Source organism: Hirundo rustica, chromosome 1 (genome assembly GCF_015227805.2).
Source record: "Hirundo rustica isolate bHirRus1 chromosome 1, bHirRus1.pri.v3, whole genome shotgun sequence".
In the NCBI taxonomy this organism is placed as follows: domain Eukaryota; kingdom Metazoa; phylum Chordata; class Aves; order Passeriformes; family Hirundinidae; genus Hirundo; species Hirundo rustica.
Genome location: NC_053450.1, coordinates 111,901,882 through 111,919,730, shown reverse-complemented (window position 1 = coordinate 111,919,730; position 17,849 = coordinate 111,901,882). Strand labels below are relative to the sequence as shown.

Below are 17,849 nucleotides of genomic sequence, written 5' to 3'. Positions count from 1 at the left end.
GCACCTCTTTTCTCCAAATTTAACCCACAGAACAGCCTTTGGTTCTCTCCAGAAGCAGATGGACACCAGGGGCGAAGAGAACTTATATATATATACTATATATATGCAATCCATATGTAATCTTCTCCAAAACTCACAGGAAATGAGTGGTCAGTGGTGAGCAGAGTGGTTTCTTTTGTTTTCCTTTATTGTTTCATCTGGTTTTCTAGCATCACTCTCTTTACAGGCTGCAATGCAGTGGCAATTTTGGGAGCCAAATAATTCAGATGGGTGGCAGCAGAGGGGGCAGCAGGACAGCAGCGAGATGTGCTCAGATGTCCTGTACCTCCATGGCAGTGGCAGCGCTTGAGGTCTGCAGTGTCAAGAGATCTGTGCCAAAGATTGCCTCATCCAAACCTCTTTCAGAACACAGAGCAGCTGCCACTCTGAGAAAAAGCAGGGACAACAGAGCAGCCAATAAATTTGTCTTGGTGATAGGCCAATGCCATACAGTGACTTGCCTCATGTTGAGGCACATTATCCCTTTGGGCACAGGAGGCTGCTTGTAAGTCAGGTTTTAGTCTTCGTGAGAGCGGCAGCATGTCTCCAAGAGAGCAGGTAGCAATTCGCACCAGCAGAGGAGGGACCATCATACAGCCAGTGGAGAGGGGGATACAGAGATGCTTCATACATTGACCTGGCTGCAGCCCTTTGTTCTTCAGTCTCACTTTTGCACCCACATAAAAAGGCTGCCTCAACTGTGTGGGAGCATGCAAGGGCTCCCAGCCTGGCCAGGGCAGTCCATTGGGAGCGGTGGAGACACACTGGGTGCTACCCAGCTGTGTCTGGGTGCCAGGATCAGGGTAGAGAGTAGCCAGTAAGTACAAGTGGGATGAATAAGGCAAACTCAAACTCTCTGATGTTCTGCAAAGCATAACGGATGTGATGAAGGGAAAGCAAGACAAAACTGGTTAGAAAGTGCTGAGAAGACAGCAGTGGCATATACAGTTCTGTGATGGTTGATGAAGAACTCAACATGAGCCAACAGTGTGTACTCACAGCCCAGAAAACCAAACGAGTCCTGGGCTGCATCAAAAGGAGTGTGGCCAGCAGTGGAGGGAGGTGATTCTGTCCCTCCATTCTGCTTTTGTGAGGCCCCACCCGGAGTGCTGACTACAGTTCTGGTGTCCCTGACAAAAAGAAGGACATGGAAGGGTTGGAGCAAGTACAGAGGAGGCCTCAAAGTTGATAAGGGGGCTGGAGCACCTGCTCTGTGAAGACAGGCTGAGAGCATTGGGGCTGTTCAGCCTGGAGGAGAAAAGGTTGCGTGGAGATCTCATAGCCACCTTCCAGTATCTGAAGAAGCCCTGCAGGGAAGTCAGAGAGGGACCCTTCATCAGGAACTGCAGTGACAGGACAAGGAGTAGTGGGGAAAAATTGAAAGAGGGGAAACTTAGGTTACATATTGGGAAGAAATTTTTTGCTCTAAAAGGGGTGAGACCCTGGCACACGTTGCCCAGGGAGGTTGTGGATGCCCCAACCATGACTGTTCAAAGACAGGTTGGATGGGGCATTGAGGAACCTGGTCTAGTGGGAGGTGTCCCTGCCTGATGCAGGAGGGTTGGGACTAGGTGATCTTTAAGGTCCCTTACAACCCCTTAACATTCCATGATTCCATGTTTTGTGCTTCCCTACACTGCACCCAGCTTTTTACTTTGTGCAAATATGGCTCAGTGGGTAGGATTTTCTCTCTTTTTTCTTCTTTCTCCTTTTGGTTAAAGCCTTGCAAGTCTCTGGGTCTTCAGCATCAGGATGGCTTCATGAGTGGGAACGGTCTGATGCAAGTGAGCCCATTTAATAGTCAATAAAATCAGATTGTGCCTGCAGTGCCAGGGATGAGGACAAGACTCTGTGACAAAGATGGGCTCCTTGCAGCGACATTACTCATCCATCTCTCCAGAAAAAACACCTCCCTCTGCCTGCACACACAAATGCTGAGGCTGCCCCCCCCATCTCTCCTCAGGCCACATCCTAGACCTGCAGTCAGGAGCCTCAGGAGCAGGGCAGCACCCCCTTGTGCATACTGATCACATCAATGGCTATCAGCACAGTTTCATCTGTTTCATTCCTGCAGCAATGGACCCAGCAGGAACACTGGAAATCCCACCCAAAACATGGCACACAAATTCTTTAGACATATGGCTCATAATCCTCTTGGGGAAAAAAAGAAAAAAAAAGAAAAGGAAAAGAAAATGGTATAACTTAAACACACCAGTAGAATAATACAACTCTATTCTTCATGTTGTCTCTGAGCCATAAAAATGAGTTCATGAACTTTATGTGGAGGCTTGAGTTTTGCTAAGCTTTAGAGAAAGACATGAGGTTTTTCCTCCCAAAACTGTAATGTGCTCCTCTGTCTTAATAACCGTCTTTGGGTTTTGCCTATGAGAACCCAAGAGGGAATAGAGTCAGCTTCTTTACACACATTTTACTTAACAGACTCCTTCTTCAGCTCTAAGATTGCTAATTAAACATAGTTCAGTGGCTGGTGAGATCTCTCAAGGGCAGTCCCATCTTCCAGTATATCGTCAGGAGGATATGTGTACATCTGCACACAGAGACGGGGAGGGGGTCAACATTTTGTTGGCAGCAGAAACCTATGGACATGTTCTGCTTTAGCAAGAAAAATAAGAAGTGGTTTTGGTTGGTTTCGATTGGCAATAAACTCAGCTACTAAGAAACAAAGTGATGATCTTTTTCAGGGTCAGACAATGGAGCATTTATGTTCTCTATGGAGCAGATGGGAAAGCGGTATGCCATGTCACTGCCGTCTGGCAAAGAGAAATGGGATGGTGTTTTGGGCCTGTCAGTAATGCTGCTATTAAAAAAAAATCAGAATTACATGTCAGACACAGAGATTGATGAAAGTTCTTTGCTTGCAAGAAACTCATTTAAACTCTCACTTGCCTACACTGTAGAAACAAATTGACAGTTTCTCCACTCAAAAAATCCCAGAAAGCTCCTGTTTCCTGTTTCCCCACAGCCAGTTATTACCAAAAGGACTACTTCTTATCATCCTGCAGAATTGCTTACTCATCCCATCCTTGCATGAACCACCAGGAAAACCATTACCAAACCTTACCTGGCTGCAAGCAGGGATTGACACTCTCCTTTGCACCATCCTGCCAAATTAAGGGGCTGGATTTCTCCTTGCCCAAGGGGAGAACAGAGAATACCTAGAGCTGCAATCCTGCTGTCACAATGCCTGTTGCAGGAAACCACTGGCAGGACACCAACTACCTCCACTTCTACACAAACCTCTTTGGCCAAGGTTGCTCCTGCCTGTGCTCTGTTGGACAGCTGCTGCCCAGCTGCCGCCCAGCTGCCGGCACCACATACTTTCTGACCAGCCTTAGCACAATAAAACTGCAAATTTGCTAATGGTAGACTGAATCCCCTCACCCAGTCTCGGGTTTTTTCTCCGAGATTCAGGTGGTTTTAGAGTCTTTTTGCCCTCTGCAAAGCTCTGAGCCAAACGCAAGAAAGAGACAGGGTCTTCAGGTTCTGATTTTTCAAGGTTGCATGCTTTGTTTATTGTTTCTTATCTTACAATTTTCTCAGTGCCCCACAAAGGTCTGTGCAGCTGCTCGGGCATCTGGTGACTCCTCGACTCCTCCCGAACTGGGCAGTCATTATCTTTTATACTAATTGCTACGTCTTCTTTATTTATCATTATTTGCCAATACCTATCACTTATACTAAACAGGTCATTTCTACTTTGACCCAATCTCTTTAAACTACTTTGTGCCACCGTCACTGTAGAAAATGGAGTGAGGGAAGAAGAAAGAAGAAGCAGGAGACAACACCTCAAATTCTCCATCTTGCCCCCATTCACTTCAATACTAAAAACCCAAACCTACTGTTTTTTCACCCTGTGATAAGCTAAACTACTGTCTTTCACACTCTTGTGGCTTGCAATCCTTCCCGCAGTGCAGGAAGCCTTTCCCATGGACTGAGATCAAAGCCAATGTCCCTCTGGGCTCTGGGCCAGGGTCCCAGACCCCCCTGTCTAGGTCTCTGACTCTCCAGGGCAGCCAAAGGAATGCCCTGGACTCCAACAACCCAGATCATCAACAAAGATATTAAACAGGACTGGGTCCAACACAGATCCCTGGGGGGACCCCACTAGTGTGTGAATGTGGCACCATTCACCATGACTCTCTGGGCCTGGCTATCCAGCCAGTTCTTAACACAGCAAAAAGTGCGCCAGTCCAAGCTGTGGGCTGCCAACTTATTATGGAAAATTGAATTCAAATGTGTGCTTCAGGATGGGTTCCAGACTCCTCATTTGGGATGTTTCTGCTTCCACAGAGTGTGATTATCACAGGGCTGATGGCAAGGACTGAGAGGCAGAGCTGAGGGGGAACGGGAGGCCACTGAGGTTCTGGGCTGACTGTGAGTGTTGTACCTGCTTTGTGAAACCCAGGGAGCACAAGTTGAAGCACTGGTCTCAGAAAAAGATCCTAACGCAACAGAAGGTTTCGCTTTAAAAATTGGGTAAGCGATTCCTTGATGAGCTGGGCTTCTTGAGGCTTTGCAAAACTGAATTGGACAAGGGAATTTCTACTGACTTTTCACTTTACTTGGACCTTTTGCTTTATCCATGTCCTGGAAGAGTTTGTTGCCACCTGCAAATTTCTTCTAAGGCAGACAAAAAGTTTATCTACCACACTGTCCAGAGTACACTTGTGCTTTGGACCAAATCTGCTTGCCTGTCATGGCCCCCAGGACTTTCCTGTCCATCTCCTATGTGTCATTCTGAGGTTGTGCTGCGAGACAGATATCAGTCATAGTTAGGGAAGGAGAACTGTTATTTACTGTGCTTTAATTTCCTTAAATTAAATGGCTGCTCCATAAACCTGTTTGAAAAATTAAAGCCTCTTCCTGCCAGAAAAGGTCATATTTCGGTTTTTTTCTTCCTATCTCAATCTGGAACAAGAGATTGGCAAAGGAAGCAGCTACCAGATAAATTTAGTTTAGGGGAACAGAAATTTATTTTATATGTCAACGTTTGTTGCCTGTGTAAACCAGCCTGCAAAAACTTTTTTTTTTTTTTTCCCCTGAGAAACACGGAGAACAAGCTGTGAAGCCCAGAGGCTCTTTCAATAAAGTAAATAAAAAATGCTATCAGTGCATGCTTTATGGTAGGGACTTCTCTCTACTGCAGTCCCCTTGTCTTTTCCAATTAAGATGAGATTAACCTCACCCTGGCCATGTAAATGCCAAGAATCTTCTTAAAGGGGGCTGTTTCAGCTGCCTCTGCCTGTGGAGGAGACTGGTAGAGCACAGAGTGGGGGCTGATGTGGCTCCTGCCAGTGCCTCTCTGTCCCTCCACTGACCGCAAAGTGAGCAGACAACTCCTCCCAGCCGCTCTTTCAAATGCTCAGCTCGAAAATGAAATAAACTGATGAACAATATGTACCTTCAGCTGACAGAAGTCTAACTGAATTTTCAGAGAAAAAGAAAATTGAACTGGAGGTCACTAGCAGTATCGTTTCCCCATTTCTTTATTAGAATCCTTTTTTAATATGATGCTCCAAGATAAAGCACAGCCCTGCTAGAAAAATGAAGGCTTCTGGAGAAGCAGTTTTTCTGGACAAGAATGAAATGAATGTTGAATGCCTTGCTGAGTGCTCTGCAGAAGGGCAGGAGTGACTTTAAACTGTATGATGTGTTTTTCCTCTGTTCCTATTTGTCCTGACAACTGAAAAGAAGGTAATTTACGTCTTTCAACCAACTTCTGCTCTCAGTTGTACCATTATATATACATTGAAAACAGTTACATGATTTGTATTTCTTGTGTGACACTGACACATTTTTTACCTGGTGATTCAATCACATCATTTTTTATCTCCTTTGCATATACCTTTACTGAAAATTCATATGCAGCTTTTCTTACTTGTAGAGTTGAAAGGGGTGAGATAAACTACAGTAGAACAAAAATACAGATTTTCATTTAAGGAGTTTTAAGGTAAAAAGGAAAATATCTAAGTGCCTTAGGTTCCTGCAAGGTTCTCTTTACCATCACAGATCTGACAGAGGGCTTCTCAGCTGGTAGAAACATATCAGAGCATATAATCCCAAACAACCATCCACAAGGTTTGATGTTTTGTAGGCTGGAGCCTCCATCTGTAATTCCATGGAGCCTGCACCTGGTAAAATGGCATATGATGAATGAGCTTCTTTTGTGAAATGTGGCATTATCCAAGAGCTAACTTTGCAGCATTAAAAATCAACCAGGAGGAAGCTACCTCGCAGAAGCATTTCCCTATGTTCTCTGGAAATGCTGGACACAAAATCAGAGAGAGGACATCTGTCCCCATGTAACCAAGCATTCCTCTGGCTCCTCCCAAAGTACAAGACAGAGCCTTTTGAGTCAGGCGGGTAAGATGCCAAGGCATATGGAAATTTGGAGATGGAAATAGCAAGAGTTACTAACAAGGTTTCCAATCACAGCTATCTGCCAGCATGAATCAAGTACCTGCACACTCAGCATCAGTGCCCTTGGGGAAGATAGAGAAAAATAGAGACTATTTGGACTGCAGAAACTATTTACCATCTCTTATCATTTGAACTGTGAAGAAAACAGATGTGTTGGTACTCTTTTTTATTTTGGCACTTAACTGTTATCTGACACAGTCTCAAAACACCTTTGCAAAATGGCGCTTTCTGCCTTGCAAGTATTGCTCAGCTCCTGACAGCAAGCAGGATGATGAGCAAAGCTCCCCAGCAGATACCTGCTCTCTAACCACTGCCTACCCTGCAGCAAGGGTGTGAAGAGCAGAACAGCATGATGTGATGAGGGGCAGGACGTGCACATCACAATACTTCCTGGGCAAAGGCAGTGATCAGACCTCAGAGGGCTGAGGTCTTTGTGAGAGGGTTCCTGTGTCAGGGGCCAGCAGCAATTGTGGCAGAGATCAGGAGCAGCCCATGAGCAGCCCTGCTGGCTGTGTAGCTCCTGGCCTGTGGGCAGGCCTGCCCAGGGGCTTGCTGTCACTGAATGGTCAGCACGGAAGAAGAGAGTAAAGTGGTGAAGACACAGGTCAGTACTGTCCCCTCATCCCTGACGAACCTTCATTATTCACAAAGAGGCTTCTCTTCTCACTTAGGACAGCTGCTAAGGAGCAGAATACCCCAGCCTCAGCTGAAACAGGACACGATGCTCAGGACCTCAATCTAAACTATTCATTGCTTAAGTGTTGTCTGCACTATCATGTAAAAGCAGAGAGCATGACTGCTTTTGCAAGGACTTAGCCTGCCATGCCTGAAAGCTGCAGCACTGTACTAGCTGAGGACCACAAGTATCTTTTCAGTTAGAACTGTGACTCTGGTGGTAAAATTCCAGGGCCACTTGCTGTCACACTACTGAATCCTACACATCCCTTGTCTCCAAAACTTGCTGATCACAACCCACTGGATAGATGGTCCCTGTTCTGTGCTGCCTGTCATGTTCTGGCTGACTGAACCACCCACCCCCAAGGATGGCATTAAATTCTGGCAGCCAGAAGTGCTCCCTGACATGCTTTCCTGGAGCAGACATAGCTCTCCTGTCCTCCAAAGGCAGCATGTTCTTGTCTGGCTATAGCAGGTAGATTCTGCCTTCGCTAATTAAAGAAGGAAAATGTCACTAGCACAATTTCGACCCAAGCTGTGGCGTTTCTTTCTTGCAACTATGCTTTGAAGGAACTCAGTGGCAGGTCTCTCACTGACTTCAGTCAACACAGGATCCAAACATGGTGTGGCAGATAAGCCTTCTTCTAGGATAAAGTGAATTTAGACTTTAGATCACTGGTCAGAGGCATTATTTATTTTTCTGTACCTATTTTTAAGCTTAATTTCATGAAGAAATTAAGGGTTACTGTGACCTGTATGCCATCTTCCCAGTCCCACTAATTTTTGATACTGTTGGCCAGTTTTGACTCACCATCCACCTGGGATTAAATTCCTGCCTGCATATAGACAAACAGGCAGCACTCCCAGGAAAGGACTGTGATGTGATCACTGCTTCTGTCACATCCCTGAGAATCATCAGGCCACAGAGGTACACAGAGCACCCAGCATGATGATGTTTCTGCCATAGCTTTGAGATGTTTAGATATCAACAAACCCCAAGACAAAAACCTGTCAGAAACCTGGCTTTTCCTGATCTTAGTGCTTACTATTGTTGTTACTGGTACTGCTCATCTTTTTAGTTTTTTGCAGTGCTGAACTTCAGTGACAAAGGAACATCTGTACAGTGAAGTGCTTAGGAATTGGATGCCATTCCAGAAAACTGAAAAAACCAGTAGTATATTTGAAAGCCTTGGCACTTGAGATATTTACATCAAAAATTAATGCACATTCGTATAGTAGAAACTTAGTAATTGACAGTTGTCACCAAACATTTTGGTTCAGAAACATCTGAGTTTCTGATTTCTTAAGTATTTAAGATTTGAGTGCTTTGCAGTAAGTCTTTGGTATCTACCTGTTCATGTTCTAGTCATAAGAAGAAATGAGTCCTTTGTCTCCCCAAGCCAGGAAAAATGACTAGTTTCACTGCTGCTTTTTCTGTCTTAAAACAGAAACCTCCACAGTGGGAGTTTAGTTATTGAGCTAATTTTCACAAAAGATTTCATTTGATTTGTTGCCATCCTTTGAAGTAGCTGCTGGAGAACAGCACAAGATTTGCACAGACAAATGGATGAAGAATATTACTTAGATGATAATTACTCATATGAATACCCTCATGAAACCAACGCCTGTGAAATGGGTGACTACTTCATATTTAATATCTATCTCACTGCTGTCCTCTACACTCTGGTATTTTTGCTCAGTCTGCTAGGAAACACTTTGGTGTTATGGATCCTATTGAAATATGAAAACCTTACATCTTTAACAAACATCATCATCATGAATCTCTGTATCTCTGATTTAGTCTTCTCCTGCATGCTGCCTTTTTGGGTGGTGGACCAGTCCTTTGGATGGATTTTTGGTGAGTTCCTTTGCAAAGCATCAAATGCTGTTTTCTCCATTGGCTACTACAGCGGTGTTTTCTTTTTGACTCTCATGACTATCCTGAGGTACTTGTTTGTAGTGAACCCCCTTTCAACTCTGAGATCCCAGACACAGTGCTGTGGTGTTCTGGTGTCCTTGGCTGTTTGGACTGTTAGCATATTAATTGTAGTTCCTGAGGTGATTCACACCACAGTGCAAGAAGACTTGGAAGAGCACAGGTTCTGTGATTATGCTGACGGGAATTGGAAAAATGTGGACATTTATGTGAGAAATGTACTCTTCCTGCTTTCCTTTGGAGTCATCGTGTTCTGTTACTTCAAGATACTCATAATCTTGCTTAGAGCAAGATCTCGCAGAAAGTACAGAACTGTGAAACTCATCCTCATTATTGTGGTGGCTTTTTTCCTGTGCTGGGCACCCTACAACATCCTCAGCTTTCTGACTACTTTTCCACCATCTACCTGTCAGTATGTGAAAGACTCCAGCCTCGCCTTTCACATCAGCCGTAAAATTGCTTTCTCCCACTGTTGCCTCAACCCTGTGCTCTACGTATTTGTTGGAGTCAAGTTCAAGAGGCATTTGGTACAGTTATGCAGTCTGTGTTTACACTGCAGCAATGGTCACGCCTCCAGCCCCAGGACCTGCAATGAAGGCAAATTCCAGCGTGAAGGGACATCCGTCTACTGAAGCAACACCTAACTATTAGGACTAACCCTGAATGAACTTTTCTCCCTTTGCCATGGTGCTGAGAACACTTAAACTTATAAAGAGGTTATAGTGCAAGAACAAATGGCTTTTTAAATAGCAGGATATAAATGGTTTGCTTTATTTCTTTATTTGTAAATTTGATGTTTAGGTGGTTGTGGGTTTTTTTGGTTTTAGTTTGTTTGGTTGGGTTTTTTTTAAATTTTATTTTGTTTTTGTTTTTTAATAAGCTGATATCCTTCTTTATTCTAGCTCAAAAAGTTGTTTTTGGTTTTATTCCCCAGGCAGTGTAACATATAGTGCATATTCCAGTGTAGCTGAATGACAAAGTCCCTGGAAAGATGAATATTTAATTTCCCAGCATTTATATAGAAAGCCAAGGTAGTTTTGCAGTGGCACCAAGAAATGGTTTAGCAGTGGTTCTAAGCAACAATTTGGCTTTTTGGGCATCTGTCTTAAATGTCTATGCTGTTTCCACACCATTTCTTTGAACTCCAAAGATTATCTGGAGCAGACAACAGATTCTTCACAGCTGCTGTGTAGTTCACAAAAAGCAGAAACTCAGATGGGCCCAGAACACAATATCCTATTTCTGATTATATTCAGAAGCAAGAATACCTAAGGAAAGGCGTAAGAATGGGGTCAACATGTATGACATAGACCCGCACATTCTTCCTAGGGCTTGCCCATAGTTTCTAGTTTGTGCTTCAATTTAGTTGCCAGAACAAAGTGTTCGTATCATGTCCCTCATCATCAGATGCACCTTGCTGAACAGATCAGTCCTGGTGTCTCACTTACTACAGTTACTGCCTAAAATGTAAAAAATTAAAAAGGGGACTCATTAATTCTACAGGGTTCCAATTCACCTGTGTTCAGACAAACCATGAAAAGATAGAAGTTGTCATTTTTTCTGGCTGTAGTAGAGCCTTTGGCTATAGCTTCCTGACAAGAAACATTTGAAATGAATGTGGCTTCAAAAGACTTTGAGCTGGGGACTGAATACTGTCAATTACTGAAGAGATAACTTATTGAAGAGAACTTATTGAACAAATTTCTTCTATTCTGGTAAGCCAAGACCTCTTCATTAGTACCAGCAAATCTCCACAAGAAGAAAATATTGTGACCATAAATACCAAGGAGGTCTCATGCACCTACATAATTACAAGAAGCTGTAATTCAAATCATTGTCCTAGAGCTATGTGCCTGTGAAATCTTTACTGTTCATATATTTTACATCTGTCTAAAACAAAGTTGAGAATTATAATAATAATTATAATTTATATATTATAAAACAAAGACTGAAATGATCCTGCTCTTTCCAGTTTTTTGCAAAATATTTACATCTCTTTGTAACTTCAGCATATTTTGTTACAGTGTGTTTGAATATGTAAAAAGAATTCCTGATTTTACCCAACTGTATTGCTGCCATTACCAAAGTTACCCAGAATGTAGATATGCTGCCCCCTGATATAATGAAGTAGTACTAATAAACATTCAGAAATCCAATGGAATTCTACCCTGTGACTATTGTTCTCAGACTTCGATAACCACATAGTAGGGTATTTTCAATTGATGAAATAATTGTGAATTTTCTTAGGGTAATTTAACATGGAAGAGACTTCTGGGGGTGATCCACGGCTCCATGCTGCTCACAGAAAATTTTATCTTCCAGACAAGGTCACTCAGGGTTTTATCTGGTCAAACTGATAATCTGCAAGAACTCCTCCAAGTCCTTGTTGTAATGCTTAATAACTCTTATGGCAGAAGTTTTGGCTTCTACACAAATAAAATTTCTTTTGCTGCAACCTGGTCATGTTGCTTTTTCCTTGTCTTCTCTGTGAGATTAGAGAATGGAAAAGAGCCATCAGAACTTTCCTAAACCTTATTTTTCCTGGGGCTAAACATATCCCAGTCAATTTAGTGTCCTCATACACCATGTGCTCCCACTCCCTGTCCGTCTTGGTGATCTTCCATAGGACTTGACTTCAAGTCAGTCAATGTCTCTTTCCTACATTGGTGGCCCCAAAACTAGATATGCTACTGCAGATGTGACCATAAGAATGTCAGGCAGAGTGGAATAAAGGTTTCCCTCAGCCTGATGACAGCACAGGCCTGTAAACAGTTAGTTCTCAATGCTGCAAGGGCATATGCCTGTGTTGTGCTCAACTTTTTGTCCACTCGAAATCCAAGATCTTTTCTGGCCAAGCTGACCTCTAAGCACATGTTTAAGGAATTGTTTCCACTAAAATCAATGATAATTTTGCTTCTGATCATAATCAGAGCGAGAATCAGACTCACAAACGTGTGCGATTTCAGCAAAGCACAGCCTGTACTTCTTTACTGCCAGGAGTGTTTTCACTGAGAGTCATGATACTTTCATATTCTCAATGTTTTGAAATATTGAGTTTATTGAAACAAGAAATAAAATTCTATCTTATCTTCTCTTTATGGTTACTCTGCAGTGAAAATGTCCTTGTTCATCCAGTGAAACAAAATACTGAGAAGGACAAAAAAAATTTGAGGAGTGGAGTACTCTCTCCATATTCAGGTACTGCTCAGGTAACAAAACCAAAACATATTTGAGTTTGTTTCATTCCTCCAAACAATGCTGCTTTCTTTCAACAAAGAGAAGCAAAGAGAGTGTGCTCTTTATCCCTGTGCCACCCAAGATGTTTATAAAAGACACTTCATTTAAATTGCACAGTCCAGAGTCTATGTCTTGGCTCTCCCACATCGTTGCTGGTGCAGTTGAACCAGCAACAAACGAAATAAAATTCTTGGTACCTACTTTGTCCACACAGGAGTGAAATGTAGTCAGTTCTGATTAGTGATAGCTCCTAAAAGTGATGTGCTCTGGTGGAAGTCTGCCTCAGAAGCGGATCTGATATTTAGCAGAATATTCTTCCAAGCTCCTCAGCCACTTTGTCTAAAATGTTGTATTTGCTTCTAGATGTTTTCCAGAGCTTTGCTGCTTCTTTTTATGTTGCCTACTCCCAGCTTTCTACCTACTGACAATTATTTGTCCACCTATTCAAAACAGAATGCAAACAAATGCAAAAAGTGCTTCCAAAGCTTTCTCCCCACAGTCACAGAAGGTTTATGATGATGAACAGCAGGCTGTTGTTCAATCTAGTTACAATGGTATGTTAATCCACTGAGGGTGACCAGGGAAACTGGAGTTAGCTCCCCTCACAAAAAAACCTCAAGTGTTAGCGGAAGCAAAGCCCTTCCAGTCCTTATATAACATCAATTAACTCTTTCAAAAAATTAAAGAAAACAGGTAGCATATATGAAAATAACATCAGACAGATGGAAGGAACACATTCTATGGACACACAGCTGAGACCATCATGAAATACTCATCTACTATGCACAGGAGACCACTAAGCAGCATTTTAGTTGTTTTACTTAATTGAGTTGGCTACCCCTATTACGTGGTGAAAAGACTTTTCCCAGCAAAGGCTTTCCTTTTGGTGGGATGACTGACATTGCCTTTCCTGGCCAGTAAAATTGAAAATAATTCCCATCTAGCCAACCATGGTTTATGAAGAAGTTAATCAATATATTTTATCAGAGTAAAAATACAGGAAAGCAACACACATGGATCAGAAAATGTGAGATGTTTTTCCTAGTGCAGTTTCTAGAAAGGAGAGATATCTAGCATCTTCGATTGCTAACAGATGAGGAAATACAGAAAATTCTAAGAAAGAGTTGGTCAGCTATCGACCTAGTTGGAAACTGCATGTTTTTTTCTGAAGACATTGATGTTTACATAAACAGGCAATAATTCAATAATTAACATCAATAATTAAATATTTCTGAAAGTAGCTTGCTACTACATAATTAAGAAGAGGAACAATCTATTCTAATGGATTATTTTTCAGTGAAAAGTAGAATTCCACACAGACATTGTGAAAATCTGTAAAATAAAAACCATTACAGTGAAATTATATGGGATTTGATTCACCATTATTTACGTCTGATGACCCTGAGATTACTTTTGGAAGACACCCAGTTGCCTAGAGATCGATGGAAAACAAACACTCATTTTCAGCAGATGCTCCTGGCACTGCTGCATGAATCAGCAAAGCGTGCCAAAAAAGTAAGCCTGAAGGTTGTTTCTAAACGGTGTAGGACACCCTGCTGCATTTCACAAGTCATGTGCCTGCAATATGCATAGACCTATTACCTGCATTTCTGAGGGCTCTAAAATGCTTTTTGAGCTACTCAAAAAACATACATTAGATGAAGATTAATCACCAAAACTTAAGGTCACTTAGTCATTCTTATGTGTGAAGGATAATGGAGACGTCAGTGACCACATACTCCATGTATTTCCTCAAGACTCTTGAAAATTTGATGTTTTGATCTTCAGCTTAAGCTGATGTTTATGATGCTAAAAAAGTCACACACATTGTGGTGAGAACTTATGACAAATTGCTTGCTCACAAGTTTAATTTAAAATCGTTTATTTACCAAAGCAATACGGAAAAAAAAAAGCAAAGGAAGTTTTTCAAGTTTGCACTTCAAGTGCAAAACAAGCATAGCCTATTTCAGGCACTGGGAAAGAAATGTCCTTTCAGAGAATCATATGCATTATGGGAGGTATAAAATCTGAAAAGAGGAAACAGTCTGCTTGTAGAGGGGGCCTGGTGCTGGAAGCGTTAGAAACCCTTGTGCCCCTGTACCCCCCACACCCTGTCTCAGGAAGCAACCTCTTGTTCTAGTTTCACACCCACTTTCTCCCAGTCTCTTACTTTATGTGGACATAAATCTCTCCCTGTCTTTCACAGAGTCACAAAATCAATTAGGTTGAAATAGACCTCTGAGATCAAATCCAACCCATGACCAAACAAACACCACCACATCAACCAGACCATGGCACTTAGTGCCATGTCCAGTCTTTCCTGTAATACCTTCAGGGATGGTGACTCCACCACCTCCTTGGGCAGCCTATTCCAATGTCTAATCACTCTTTCTGTGAAGAAATTCTTCCTAATGTCCAACCTAAACCTCCCCTGGTACAGTTTGAGATTATGTCCTTCGTCCCTTCAGTTTAGGGATGAGGATTTTCTTTCACAACTGGCAAGAGCCAAGAGGGGAAATCTGCTGCACAACAGATTTATCATGCCTGACTTTCACATGTGCCTCAGTTGTCTGTGCAAAGAGTTTGATGAACTGATGTGCAAAAGAGGAAAAAACAAAACAAACCAAACCAAAACAAACAACCCCCCCCAAACAAACAACAACAAAAAAACAACAAAAAAGGAAACCCATATAGAAGTCCTAAAGCAGCAGTGAGTACTATTTTTAAAAGTATTAAAACAAGCAACAAAAATTTATTAAGTATTATTTTTTTCAGCGGTGCCCTGCAACAGGCCAAGGAGCAATGGCTATAAGCCAAAACACAGGGAAGTTTCACCTCAGCTTGAGGAAGAACTTTACATTGAGGGAGGCAGAGCACTGAACAGGCTGCCCAGAGAAGTTGTGGAGTTTCCCTCTCTGGAGACATTCCAAAGCCACCTGGACTCGTCCCGGTGTCACCTGCTCGAGGTGACTCTGCCTTGGCAGGGGGGTTGAATCAGGCGTCTCCAGAGTCCAGTCCAACCCTAAACGACTCTGTGACTCTGTAAAAAGCGATCTTGCGTGAGGGCACCAGAAACACCAGCCTCCCCGAAAGGAAGCCACCCCAACGCTGCAGCTGTAGCTGAAAGCGGCGATTTCTCCGCCAAAGCCGCCTCAAGCCCCTCAGCTTTCCCCGCGGCGCTCTGCCCCGGCCACCTCGGCGCAGCCCCGGCGCCGCAGGCAGACACCGCCCCGGGTGTGGGGCGGCTCCTCCGCGGCCTCACGGGAGTTGTAGTCGGGAGGGGAGCGCCGGAGCCTCACCCCGGGCCGCCTCAGCGCGACATGGCGGCAGCTGCCGCGCAGGTACCGAGCGACCCCTCCCGCACACCCCCGAGGGAGCGCGGCGGGGCCGGGGGCGGAGGGGCGGCGGCGGGCGGAGGGAGCTGGCGGGGAGAGGGGGAAGTGACTTCGGCGGCTTCCACTTGTTGCCTCGCCGAGCTCGGCTTCGAGGGGAGGAGCCCCGGCGGGGAGAGTTGCCGGGCGCCTTAGGGGGTGCCCGGGTCGGCGCAGCGGCGGGGTTGAGCGCGGGCCTGGCATGGCGTGGCAGGGGCACGTTAGCCCGCGGTGCGCTAGATGCTGGCTAGATCGCCGGGGAGGCCCCGAACGGGGAGTCCCGGTCCCTCAGGGCCACCATCTAGACCCGATCCCCCAAAGTGTCATCGTGTACCCCGGTGAGCGCAGACTTTAGGCGGACATCAGCACTGCCCTCTGTTTTCTGCCCTCCTGCAGCTGCAGGGGGAGCAGAGCCACCCTGCTGGAAACCAAACACCCGCCCGTGCCCGTGCCCTCACCCCGCTGTAAAGTGCTGACAGACAAATATTTGCCGCGGCCCTAATCCCACTTTGCCCTTGTGTCGGCAAATCTCCGTCGGATGGATAAGGGAGAGAGTTTTGCTGGCACACGGGGCGGCTGGGGCTGTCTCCAGAGCAGATGCCGGGTTTACAGCCGGCCCTCCTCCTCCGGCTTATGTTGATCTTGGTAATCCAGAGTGAGCAAGGAGAAGGAAAAGCCCCAAGGTTTTAGTGAAATGGTTATCTGCCGCCTTTGGACACTGGATTCCACTCGGGCAGAGGTGCTGCGGTGGTGAGTCGGGTGTGGAGGGGCTGTGCCGTGTTCTGGAAGCTGCTGAATCCCCTACTGCTGCAGCTGCCCCAGCACTGGGCCCTGCTTTCTGTCCGTGTCACTGCGTCCAGCCTGCTGCTGGTTTTTGCAAGGTTGGTTTGGCACGCAGAGTTGGTCAGCTGTAGGCTTCACTCTCCTGGTTCTGCCTGTCACTTGAAACCAAGATTCAAGTTTTAAATTTCAAGCTGAAACAGACGGAGAAGTACCAGGCCTTTGTCTCTTCAGTGATGGAGAGTGAAAGTGGGTGATTTTATCCAGCTCTGTTTTTGTATGCTCATGAATGTGAGCTAGGATGAAAGTTTCAGGGTAAAACATCTTCTCTGTCTTGTCAGTAACATGGCAATTTGTCCTCTCTTACTGCCACGCAGCAGAGTGCTTTATGTTTTCCAGATTTTATGGTGTGCAAGGCAGTTTCTTGGAGTCTTCCAATGACCCTAGTGGAGTGCTTGAATTTAGAAAGTGTTCTAGATGTTCCAAATAGTGTTTCCCAACATTCACATTTAGGAGACTGCACTGCAGTTAAAAAGTTGTATCTTAAGATACTGTCATGCAAAACAAGTGATAGTCAGTTTTAATCTTGTTGTACTACATTTATATATATCTATAGTATATATGTTTGACAGCATTTGTTGTAAACATGGTTTCACTACTACTTCTCAAAAGCCTGTTAGTTATGGAGCCTGATTTTCATGTATAAAGGACTCTCTGACGTACACCGTTTGATAACAGTGAAAGAGTGTATTATGTTTGCAGTCGCTCCACTGCTAGAGGGTTACATAAAAGGAATAGGAATTTGTCCTAATATCCTGGAGGCTAGCTTCTTCTAAGACTTGTTTGTTGGGTGATCAAGACCTAAAGAAACAACTAGGGAGAGACAACTAGTCAAGATGTAAAGAAAAGTATGTAAAATTACAAAAATTATGTGGTGGAACCAAGGAAAAACATGCTTAAATTGTTTTTAACCATGATTGTTATTTGTTTTTCTTAGTTGATCTAATTAAAAAATTAACAATTGTTTACTTGTTAGGTAAACACCAAACCCTTCTATTCTTTATGTGTCTTTTGAAATTATTTAACTTAAGGGAACTGTAAGAGCCCTGAGTGTTTTTATTGTTACACATTATAATTTTAATAAATTAATTTATTTGTATTACTGTGTGTTTGTTTGGTTTTGCCAATGCAAGGACACTTTGGCAGCTTGTGTCTAGTTAATGTTTCAATGTAGTAATTCCATTTGGTCCGTGGAGAGGTGGCTGTTTGTGTCCAAAAATTCTGTAATGGTAATAATTTAAATCCTTGGCCCAGATGTATTCTGAAGGTGGTTTTGCAGTTTGTAACACTGGTAGGCAGAGCAGAACTTT

At 43.8% G+C, this 17,849-nt stretch overlaps 2 protein-coding genes across 5 annotated transcripts in view; both read left to right on the top strand.

Moving 5' to 3' along the window:
- The first annotated feature begins 8,718 nt into the window (after positions 1-8,718).
- On the top strand, positions 8,719-9,723 carry XCR1 (X-C motif chemokine receptor 1). The gene has a single exon (XM_040080636.1). The coding sequence runs from the start codon at positions 8,719-8,721 to the stop codon at positions 9,721-9,723; it is 1,005 nt and encodes a 334-aa protein (XP_039936570.1).
- Positions 9,724-15,448: 5,725 nt separating this feature from the next.
- FYCO1 (FYVE and coiled-coil domain autophagy adaptor 1) overlaps positions 15,449-17,849 on the top strand; it is a 44,161-nt gene continuing 41,760 nt past the window's right edge. Inside the window, exon 1 of one of the 4 annotated variants that reach the window (XM_040085566.2) lies at positions 15,449-15,669. The gene's annotated coding sequence lies outside the window, so the exon portion shown is untranslated. Of the gene's footprint in view, positions 15,670-16,235; positions 16,450-17,849 lie in introns of those variants that run through there. The other 3 variants (XM_040085600.2, XM_058421961.1, XM_040085583.2) reach the window with 3 other exon arrangements.